At 38.1% G+C, this 12,165-nt stretch overlaps 1 protein-coding gene across 4 annotated transcripts in view; it reads left to right on the top strand.

Annotated features, from left to right (window-relative positions):
* Positions 1-12,165, top strand: part of shq1 (SHQ1, H/ACA ribonucleoprotein assembly factor) — a 77,323-nt gene that overhangs the window by 21,880 nt on the left and 43,278 nt on the right. For all 4 annotated transcript variants that reach the window (XM_088917367.1, XM_088917366.1, XM_088917369.1 and 1 more), the window contains one exon: positions 6,430-6,557. In XM_088917367.1, the coding sequence (XP_088773493.1) occupies positions 6,430-6,557 (128 nt within the window). The remainder of the gene's footprint in view (positions 1-6,429; positions 6,558-12,165) is intronic.

The raw sequence follows: 12,165 nt of genomic DNA, 5'->3' as shown, positions 1-12,165 counted from the left end.
ATATCTAATTTTACCACTGAAGGGAAATCTTAGTAGCTGAGCATAAAAACAATAGGAGCATACTGCAACGCGTGTGAAGGCCATAAACGATATTAATTTTGGAACATAAACATACAGTATATGGCTGGTCTCGGTACTTTAAAGAAAACATACACGAAACATGGTTTCATTATGACCAGAATCTTGAGATATTTTTAACTTGATTTACAGTATTTGAGAGGTATGTCTTAACACCGATACTACAGTGCTTAAGTACTACTCACGTATATGTTTCTAGGTTTATATTATGCATTTCATACGGTCAAATTACTTTTGAGCAACTAATAAGAAGCGCGAAACGGTATGCGTTTTACTTTCGTTTCGTGCTGGGACCCGTGGATTGATTAGAGATATCAAGTACATACAAGTCATTTTTTAAATGTTGTAGTTCGTCTTGAAAAAATGTTACGAGTACATCATCTATCAACAATTACACAGGTTCTGTTTCCATATTGCGGATTTTGGTTACGTAATATTATTTTCTAGATTTCACGTTGTGAATATATGATTTGGGCAAACAGAGCCGCAAAGAAGTACATTATGGGTTGTTGTTTTTTTTTGCAGTTTTATCTAGAACAAGCGATGCTTAAACCTTTGTCTGATTCTTGTGAAACTATCCACACGACAGTTACAGTACCTAGGAGTTGACTTCAGTGATGTCACTGATGGGATGTTTCTAAAAATCCATCCTCTGTAAAACGTCTTCTCTAGTTGTCCTGCATATGTATTCGCTAATGAAGCTGTGTGTTCTGAGCCTGGATCTCTACATTTCTGTATGAACCACCTTAGAGGGCTAAAGACAGCTTGTGTTTAAATTGAGTGTAAGGCAATTTATGCTTCTAAAGTCATGGTCAGCATTTTTGTACTGTGCTGTAAACTTGTTCTGTGCCTAGTCACATTATTTTATAGCGTTTTCATAGCGTTATCAAATCTGGTGGCGCTGTGTTAGTTTCCTGACTCCCATGTCACATGGTCTGTGATTGTAACCTGTAATGCCGGTTTAATTCGTCACAGCCAGCACTCCGGTTGTAAAGTAGAAGCAGGCGAGATTTCCAGCGAAAAACACCTCCCCCTTCTTCAGGTGTGAGGGTCTTCTGCTCAGAATGAAACGCTAAAATGTAATGTAGGCTCTGAATGGGTTCTGACTTGCTTTAACAAAATATGTTTACAAATCCTTTCACCTGGCATTTTCGTAGTTAGAAATTATGGAACGCTCTGTTAAAAGCAAGGGAGTTTTTATGTCCGTTGCAGTTCTTTTGCAACATGAATATAATTATATCGTTATTAATTTCTTGAGATACGCGATTCCATATTATATTCCCTTTTAATCAAATTCTAAAAGTATGCTTGTTGACTCCGGTATCGCGTTAGTTAAAGACTTCGATGCTTAAAATGTTTAGGAGAAATGGAATACTGGTGTGTATGTTTTCTTTAAAGTACCGAGACCAGCCATATACTGTATGTTTAAGTTCCAAAATTAATATCGTTTATGGACTTCACACGCGTTGCAGTATGCTCCTATTCTTTTTATGCTCAGGCACTAAGTAAAAGGAGATGCTTCATATTGCTTGACTAATTTTAAAAACTAAGTTAGAAATGCAGACGCTCCCTCGGTGCGCTGCTCTGGTGCGCCGGCTCTTACACAGTGCCTGTCTGCCGTAAGCGTTACAATATACATACCCAACACTGCTTGTACCCATCTGTCATGCAAATAAAACACCTTGAATTGAATTGAATTGAGGGGAGAGGGGGGAATACTAAAGGCAATACTGGCTCAATACCCTCGATGGGCTTTGACGTGCTAATGCGTTGGTTTAACAGTCCGGGTGTGGCAGGCTTCCAATGTCAACTCGACTCGATTGGAAGACAATGAACGTATTTTGTGATATTTAGAAATATAAATTTGTTTGGTGCGAGTGAGGTTTTATTTAATCTCTGACCAAGGGAAACGTTTCATTTTTTCAAAGAAATGTTTGTTAAAAAATAAAGTCATAGTTCTATGGGATTCAATCACAGACCATGTGACAAGGGAGTCAGGAAACTACTCTAACACACAGCGCCACCGGATTTAATAACGCAATAAAAACGCTATAAAATAATGTGACTAGGCACAGAAAAAGTTTACAGCACAGTACAATAATAAATGCTGACCATGACTTTAGAAGCATAAATTACCTTACACTCAATTTAAACACAAGCTGTCTTTCTGTATGAACCTCTAAGCTGGTTCATACAGAAAATGTAGAAATGCATTAGCCTGATTATGATTAAAAAACACATAATTAAACACGCGTTTGCGATTTAAATCAGAACACGATTTAAATCAATATAAATGTTTATATTGTAACGCATACTGTCCAGCCTCCATTTCTCTATAAAAATTTACTCTGTTGCACACACACACACAATAGAAGGAGGAACCGCTGTCAGAAGGGAAGATATGTTCAAAATATCGCAAATATCGTTCATGTTGCGATATTTTGAAATATAAAAGTCAATTTATTGTCCATAATATCGCTATTCTATTTTTTCGAAGAAATGTTTGTTAAAAGAAAAGTCCGGCACCAGCTGGATTCGATCACACAACCTCCCAGTTGCTAGTCACGCACCTAGACCAGTCGGCTAGAAGACAGCTCGCATGAACAGGCAGGCGAAAAAGCCCTACACAGCCCTGTCGCAGCACACGAATACCGTTATTAAATTCTTTAGATACGCGATTCCATATTATATTCCCTTTTAATCAAATTCTAAAAGTATGCTTGTTGACTCCGGTATCATGTTAGTTAAAGACTTCAAAGCTTAAAATGTTTAGGGAGAAATGGAATACTGGTGTGTATTTTTTTCTTTAAAGTACCAAGACCAGCTACAGTATATACTGTATGTTTATGTTCCAAAATTAATATCGTTTATGGCCTTCACACGCGTTACAGTATGCTCCTATTCTTTTTATGCTCAGCTACTAAGATTTCCCTTCAGTGGTAAAATTCAATATCTACAACGGGCACAGCAAAGACGTTTTTACTGTAAGTCTTTCTACGACAGACCAACGGACCACGAGTGCCCCTGTCGGTCAACCAATCACGTACTGCGGTGCCACGCGTCATCTTGCGTCATACTGAGCGACGTCACCTGCGGTACGTGTCTGTGACGCGCACTTTGAATGGCTGCATCTGTATAATGAAACAAGCAGAAATGGAAGGATGGAGGAAGACTGTTCTTTCATGCCACTTTAACAAAGCCGAACTGACATTGCTATATAGAGAGATTTATCAATAGATAATCAGGATGATTTTCTGGTAGATTGTGGCACCAGCACCTTTAGGTAGTGCAGAATTCAACCATCAACTCGCTGCCCTATCCAGTGAGCATGGTGAGTTATGACTAATTCTGTCACTGGGAATTAGTGAGAATCCTGCCTTCCTCTGATGGTGTGTGAATATTTATAATTGAGGTGACATTGGCATTTGTTGTTTATTATTCTTACTAGATGTGTGCTGAGGGAATATTTAAATATTCAAGTATAAATGTAATTTGTTTTCACGTGTAATGTGATATTTTGTTTGAATTCAATATTGATTTTGATTCACCAAGTAATCTGTTCATTTTGATTATTGTGTTTATTTTAAGGCAGAAAATAAAATAAAATGCGCCTCCATCATGCACTAAAATGTTCAACAGGAAGTCAACAACACCTGTCAACAATTTATATTCTTTGCTCTATTCAGAAAATGCTTACTTACATAACATATAAGAGGTTGAGATAATTAGATTTGTTATATGCAAAAATATCTATTCACCTAAAAGAATGTCTGCACCTATTTTTAGCAGTACAAAAATAATCATTATTTTTCAAAAGGTGGTTTGTGTATAATATGCACACCTGGGGCTAGCTGAATTGCAAGTACATCTGAGCCCTTTATTTTTAATTAGTAGTGAGTAATTAGTATTTGTCACTGAGTAGCTCATGTTACATGTAGGCTAATTACTAGTGTCACTTTAATTCAGTTGCTTACCTCTGACTGTTTTTCATCACTCATACTGTAGGTCTGGTAGCATGCACAGATAAGTACACTGCAAGATCTGCTCATGCATTTTTTGGAAAGAAGTTGTAAAAACTAAAAGTCCTTAAAACGGCTTTTGTTCCAAAAAAACATTTTCTTCTGTGTGAAGGCATGTATTTTATTGATAATCTTTTATCATTAGCTCTCTGTTCAGCCCCATTACTGTAGTTTGAATGCTTTATAGTGTCAGACTAATTAAATGTAATTAGACGTGTTTTCTAAATGTTTTTTATACACATCCCAAAATATGGGGTAAAGGTACTGTATATTTTAAACAAGAAACCTTTGTCAAAACAATAATAAATAAACATTAAATGATATTAAAGAATTAAAACTTTCACAGTTGCATACAAGACCGATTTAGGGTAAGCTTACAAATCAGCCTTTAAGAGTACATTTTCATATTAACAGTAAATCTACAAGTCACATCTGTCTCAAAAAGAGAAAGAAAATGTAAACATTTAACAGCTAAACAGCATTGACTGTTTGGTTTTAGCCTCAGTCCCTGTTGGACACTTTGCTTGATGACTATAGTACATTGTCATGAATAATTAATTACATTTGCATAGCACTTTTTGTCCCAGTGGATCCCACAGTACTTTACATAAATAAGAAAGAAAGCACCCATTTCATCCACTACGAACGTACAGCAAAAACCTGGGCAATATGGTAGCTGTAAACCGTACTACAGTTGCATTACACAGTTAAACAGGTAGTAAAGTGAAAAATTGATTGCCGTTTATGAAGGTTGGATTGGGCCAACTCAGGAGAATCAAGGCATGGATTACCACACACTTAATTTTTAACTGTGCTGTGGGATCTTTGATTATCAGGTGGTATATATATATTCGTATGAGCTTAACATGCAGAGGTTACATAGTTATATTGTCACAGTCATGTGCCTCAGCCAGTCGCGGCTGGCATCATCCAAATTGATAAAGTTGCCGGGGCATCTGAAGCGAGGGCAGGAGTATAGGATGTGGTCGGCCGTCTGCTCCTTGCCATCGCCACATTCGCAAGTTGGATCATCAGTGAGACCCCACTTGTGTAGGGTGGCCCGGAAACGGCCATGTCCAGTTCTTAGTCGGTTCAGCTTGACCCAGGCTTGTCTGGGTAGGTCATTTCCAGCGGGTTTGTTGGATACTTTGTCAATAAATTGTTTCAGTCTGTGGTTGTTATTATTATCAGGTGATGAGTGACATGGTATATTGTCTAGCCTGAAGGACAGCTTCTCCCACAGTATCACAATCCTGAGGTACCACTCGCAGGTCCCCAAGCACCATTTCACAGAACGAATGGCAGCCTTTAATAATAATTACTTACACGTACATAGCGTTTTTCTGGATACTCCACTCAAAGTGCTTTACAGGTAATGGGAAATCCACTCACCACCACCACTGTGCAGCACCCAACTGGATGATGCAACAGCAGGCAATGTGTGCCAGTACACTCACCACACATCAGCTATCAGTGGGGAGGAGAGCAGAGATGGGGATTATTAGGAGGCCATAATTGGTAAAGGCCAATGGGAAATTTGACCAGGACACAGAGGTTAAACCCCTATTCTCTTCAAGAAACGCTCTGGGAATTCAAATGACCACAGAGTTCAGGACCTCAGTTTTATGTCTCATCCAAAGGACAGCACCTTTTTACAGTATAGTCCCTGTCACTATACTGGGGCATTAGACCACAGGGTGAGAACCCCTTACTGGCCCCACTAACACCACTTCCAACAGTTTTTCCCAGCAGGTCTCCCATTCAGGTACTGACCAGGCTCATACCTGCTTAACTTCAGTGGGCTGCCACTTGTGTGTTGCAGGGTGATATGGCTGCTGGCTATGGTGGCTTTTAATATGAGCAACATGAAAGTAAATGCAGTCAGGGTGCATTTACAGTATTTGGAGCAGACATAGCAATCAGGTGTGAGACATTTTCAGGAGTAATTGCAATATATTAGTCTAACTACAAGAATACCAAAATATTGTTGATATATTCACAGAATTGTGAGGACTAGAATCATTTGATTAATGAACCCAGTACTGATTTTCAGTGAGTTAAAGGTATCACTGAGCTTGTAATAAATACAGATCAGTTCAGCTGATTGTTGCTGAAATGAAATTTGTTCCGTACCCAGATGAAAACAAGAGCATTGAAATGCAAAACGGAGGGTATTTAATTCGTCATGTTCTTTTTTTTTTCTTTTGATGCGCTTACCTTTATTTTTAGAAGCATCCTTAAATTTTTACAACCGCAGTACGGCTAAGTTTGTATTCCGGTTTGAGTACCTGTGTCTGATTGGTGTATCATTGAATGTATCTTTTCAATGCAGTGCAGACTTGTTTGAAGATGATGCAGTCCAGGATGTGCTGAAATACAGACCCTGGTGGGTTGAAGTGGAGAGTAAAAAGAAGATAAAGGAAGAAATCACTCAAGGCCATGATGGGGGCGAAGGAGCCGGTAAGTGTTTCTTCATACTGAAGCTTGAAGTAGTTTTTGGCTTGTTGACAAGAGTCTTTCTCTTTCGTGCTGTTATCTCCTGCTGTGTTTGACTTCATGGTCCATGATAGTTGACACTTCATGATTGGCATAGCAGCAAATCACTTAAATTATATAAATTTGTTTTTGAAAGTAGCTGTGATCTGTGGTTTTGAACAGAGTGTGTTTTTATTTATCCTCCAAACCACATAAAATCTCGTTCTTTTTTATTTGTACGTTTCTAGGTTTCTAAGTAAAAGTTCTTCAAAAATTGTGATTAAAGATAGGGCTTCTATAGACAAAATGCAATACGATCACACAAAAAATGGAATATATTAACAAGTAAGGCAGTTTGGTTTGCATGGGATAATTACTCTTTGTTTTATCACCTTGTGCCTTGACTACTTGTTTAAAATGATACCTGTTACTTTTGCAGAAATGCATTCAGTAACCCATCGCATAGGTACAAATATCCTGGGATTTTTGCATGCTATCTATATTTCCTTGCCTGCAGTGTTTTTGTTTTCTTTGCCTATGTTGCTAAAATCTATTAAATTTAAAACAACATTTTAGGAATAGAAATCTGTATATTCTTTGGAATGGAGCCTTTTGATTGCTGTTACTCATTTATTCATGCATTCTGATATTCATTCATTGTTTAGGATATTCTTTATTCAATGTATAGTGCTGCAGAGAATTTGTATAAGAGTGATACAAAAGTAGATTGTTTTTGATAAATTACAGCCTTAACAATATGTCACTAACTATCATTTGTACTTCCTTAATAAAGTCACAGATGAGCAGATATTGAATGAATAAAGTTACTTGAGGCAAACTCTCTGTGTATGTATGGAGACTACAGCTTAAGCCTTTGATAGGCATTTGGCAGGTTGCTGTGACTGGTTATTATGGTGTGAACTTCTAGTCTTATTAATTAGACAATGAGTATGTAAGTCTTCTGATAAAAGAAAGTATAAATTCATTGTTGTGTCAAAATAGAAGACTTTTATGCTGGTATGTGCTGGAATTTTATTTATAGTAAATTAAGCTGCCTACCTTTGCATCTTACCACATGACATTTCAGTCTTCAGGAAGAAAATATTAACTGCCCTTTTACTACCAATCCTGGTAAATTGTGGACACAGAAAAAAAAATGTTTTCTCTTTTGCTTGTCTTTGAGGTAGTCTACTAGGCTTGGTGGGTTGAATTGTAGTTGTAGGAATAAAGGTTTGCCAGCAGGTGGTGTGTAGTGAAGACTGTATTCACTACTATGCGAAGCTAGGCATCATTACAGGAGGGATTTCTTGCACATGGCAATGGGTTCTACAGTTTTATTAATAAGTAACAGAATGCAGTCGGTTAAAATACCCTTGTTTAAAACAAGCATTTGATTCTAAATAGTATTTTGATGCCTTCTTCTGTGTATGTGTGTATGATGCTTGCATAACACTTACTTGAGGCAGCCAGTTTCTCTCTAGAAAAGAGTAAGCAAGTCAGTAGAATTTATGAGTTCCAAGTCAGTTTTGATAGATTTATTTCATTGATTGAAAGCTTAACTACTTAAATAACTCATAATCAATGAACATAGCAAAGCAGTTTGTCAGAGAAATTTATGGCTCAGGAGCTCCCTGTTGTGAACGTGAAGATAGATCGTAACTATTGATTGATATCTAGTGAAGTGACAAAACAAAGCAGAAAAGCAATGTTTTATTATTGATCAAAGCAGTTGTTTGATGAATTACGGCACACTCCTTAAACAATGAATTTACAGATATGACCGTAAGAAATTTGGAGATATACGAGTCTAAACATCTGAATGAGATATTAAAGGACTCAGAGTCAAAATAAGGGCTCCTTGTGTGAAAGGTATTTATTCCTAGTAACCCAGAGCACATGTTTAATTTCGTAGAGGTAAAACAATAGGAATATTTTCTTTGACCGATCAGAGATAGCTGTCATTGGCCAGTCACTGGTCAAAACAAGTGATAGCTCAGTCAGAGCAGTCTCTGCCCTCAGGAAAAACAGAAACATAACATATTGTAGTAGATGATACATGCCCACAAAGACAAGAAATGCCTTTGTGCATGCCCACACACACTAGAAAGTTCAGATTTTTACTTATTTCAGACTATAGCAACTGCCTATTTGATGTTTCTCAGCTGATCTGCTACTCTTGGTGTCAAGGCATGTAGCTTTCATAGTCACCTTTCACATTCCTGTGCCTGATGCACTGCTCACACCCAGCCTACCTGGCTTGGGCCATTTAATGAATGTTTTGGCACTAGTCCCTCAGCCAGGCCATAAACTGTAAACAGATGTCAGATTATATCCCAGCTGGCCGATTTCTCTGTATTTTATGGTGTTTATTGAGCATGTCCAAGTTGTTGTCATGGGGAAGTATAACAAGGCTGGAGTGATACGTGTGAGTACTAATGAAGTGGTTATTCAAAATAGGCTGTTGGAATTTTGCCTGCTAACCTCCTTGCTTTCTGTTTTCTGTGAAGTGAGTGAGGACTACCTTAAGGCTGTTTAGCACATTTTAATTGTTTATTATTGGGACCACAAATTAACGGCCTCAACAAGTAAGTATGCGAAGGGTTTAGAAAGGAGTCTTTTTTTAAATTTAGAAGTGCCAAGTGTTTTTTTGGTACAGACACCTGATTTGCAAGCAACACATTATGTTTTGTCTGTGGCTACAAACCCTGTTGCTGCACACGGGAGAATGAAGAATTGTAGGCAGCCTTCTGTGCCCCATCCATTCTCGAGCCTTTTAACATGTCTTTTATCACCTCAAATTAGAAAATAAGAACTGTTGTCTTTTAACACGCCACAAAGGACATATCCCTGCACTGGAGGTACAGCGCAGATTGGAGGAGAGGCACATTCCTCACTCATGGCCCTGCAGACCTGCAAGTACTCGGGAGGAGATAGGGGTCTCTGTCTTGTTCAGAGCAGAGGGAGCCCTGGCTGACGAGTCCAACCCACTTCGGGACTAGGGTGTTCAGTCAGTGTCACGCTGCCAGTTGGTTCCAGTCTACTACTGACATGTCGCAGGCTCGAACCTGCAACACCTGGATCAAGGAGCTCGGCCTGTGCAGGGGCAAGCGCCTGTACTTTTTGAGCCATTTAGAAGTTTTTTTAGATCTGCAAAGATCCTTATTAAGGGTTTAGATTTACTATGCCAGTTGTTTGTTACATTAGCTGGCTTATGCCAGATCAGGAAAGCCCTTAGTTATAATTTTTTAACCAAAAAAACAACAATGGGCCTGCTTTCTGATCTTAGCCCATGACATCTTCCGACTAATCCCGTCTCCATCAAATAAGTCTTTAACTGTACATTGTAAGAGAGCATGTAAAACCAGTCCTCATAGAAGACATACAAAGCAACATGATGCCTGGCTTTTTGACTTTAACCTGTCAGATTTATTGTTTTTCAAAAGATTAAAGTGATAAGGGCTTTAGTAGCTGCTTCACCGAGAGGCTGTTCAGTTGTGTGCAGTCTGTTGATAACAGCATGTTAATTCTGCAGAGCTTACAGCCTGAACGAATGGCTTACAGTCAGAGCTTATGTTACTGTTGGATGTCATATGGGTAAAGCAGGATTTAGATTAAAAAGATAGCATTATCTCTGTAGGGTGCTTCAGTTAAAAAGTGAGCTTCAAATTGAAATCTCCGGGAGCCTGTTACCTGGCTTTCAGTTTAAGAGTCGCAGATACACAGCTGTGTGCTTTAGATTTTCTTCTGAATAATTTCCATTAATGACTCCTGAAGAGCTATTCTGCCCAGAAGAAGCTGTCTTATTAATAACTGAGGTCCTATGTTATGTGTACTACTTAAAAGAGCGGTCAACACAATAGTATTTAAGGTCTTAAAAAAGTTGTTAGTTTCATACAAATTGAAGAATAAGGTAGTGTACTGTGTTGTGGTTTCAGACATCATAATAATATGTAATTCAAATTGATCTACTGGGTAGTACCTGACAACTTAAAATATACTTATTTAATAGCAGTTAAAGTGTTAAATGCTTGTTTCACAGAATGTATTTTTTTAATTGTGTGCAAATATATTTTACATGCAAACTGCATTTACTTTGAGGGTTTTTCTGTTTACAGTACAAACAAAGGTATTTCTTCATTACAGACAACAAGGTCAATTTTGACCATTGCAAAGAAATAACAGGCAGTGCTGGAGATTTCAATTAAATGGCTCCATTTGCATACCTGAAAATTCTTTCCCTCCTCTCCAAATAGAGCTGAATTGAATTGCCATTGACTGTCAGTATAGAGGCACCTAAGGACTGATGAGTTCATTTGTCAGGTTACTGTTCCATTTGAAAAGACAAGTCAAGTGTTCTTTCAATCATTTGTCTTTACTGGAATGCAGTTAACATTATGAGAGCAATCATTTTGCCTTTGTACAGCTGTACCTCGCATGAATAGCTTTAGAGCCCTTCAAAAGTGATTTAACAAGAGTGCTTTTCGGTGCAAAATGAAATCCTTGCTTCAGTATTTAACATATTAAATTCAGAGAATAGCAGGCTGTGATCACGATGCAGAATTACTGACAGTTATGCTGTGGTCTAACAATATTACTTAGTAACACAATCTGTTAACGAGCAAAATTAGAACAAGACAATATTCGTTGCTATGATTAAATATTTAAGACATGTAAGTGTACTTGAAACTTATTTTCGTGTTCACAAAATGTGAACATAAGTTAATTACGTTATTTGAACAATCAAAGGGAGGCAAACCTACTCAATGTCAGTGGTGCCATCTGGCACGAAGACAAAGAAGTTCAGGATTTCTAATTAAAGGACAGATTTTGTAGACAGATGTCGACGGAAAATGTTCAATAAAAAAGTTAATTAATTCTTCTGAGGCTAGCAGAACGGTCACGTAAAGAGGGGAGGAAATCGAAAGCAACAACAGGTGAAATACATTTTAATCTTCTCCTTTAAAGGATTTTACTCTTTGGTGGTTTTTATTCTTTCTGAATACATCATTGATTAACCTAGTACATGCTGATCAACCAAAATTTGGCTGTACTCCATATGTATACACAGTACAGGCTCTTAAACATATCCGATAAGCCCAGGTTAAGTCTTAGATGTAATGGCAGTGTGTTGAACACACCTTGTTGAACTCTATTGATTCTCAGCATTACGTGAAATTCTAAATGGGGAAAAAACCTCCAAACTTCCAAAAGTGTGTAATCTAGAAAAACCAAACACAATCACCAGACACATCTGTTCGGATTGCTCTGAGGTCTAAAATGTTTGTGGACTCCGATTGTAAGAAAATGTATGTTTGTCCTAGAACCCTATTTCCAGTCCCCCGTTTTGTAGCGGCATTACATTGTGAACTCCTGATTGTGCCTCACATTAACAGTCCTTTGCTGGTGGTTTTGACTTCAGAATGACAGAGTGGTTCATGCGTAACTGTGTTCTTTGATTTTTCGACACGGGACTGAAAGTGTCCCATCTCCACTGCGGGCGGTGGATTGAGAAGTGCTGTGTAAGTGTACCTCTCACGGTAGCGAGCATATTCCCAGCTGAATAAAGCCAAGATCTAAGCAGGCCCTGGGGTAG

This window comes from Atractosteus spatula, chromosome 5, assembly GCF_055471065.1.
Source record: "Atractosteus spatula isolate fAtrSpa1 chromosome 5, fAtrSpa1.hap1, whole genome shotgun sequence".
Taxonomy (NCBI): Eukaryota; Metazoa; Chordata; class Actinopteri; order Semionotiformes; family Lepisosteidae; genus Atractosteus; species Atractosteus spatula.
This window is presented reverse-complemented; position numbering and strand designations above follow the sequence as displayed.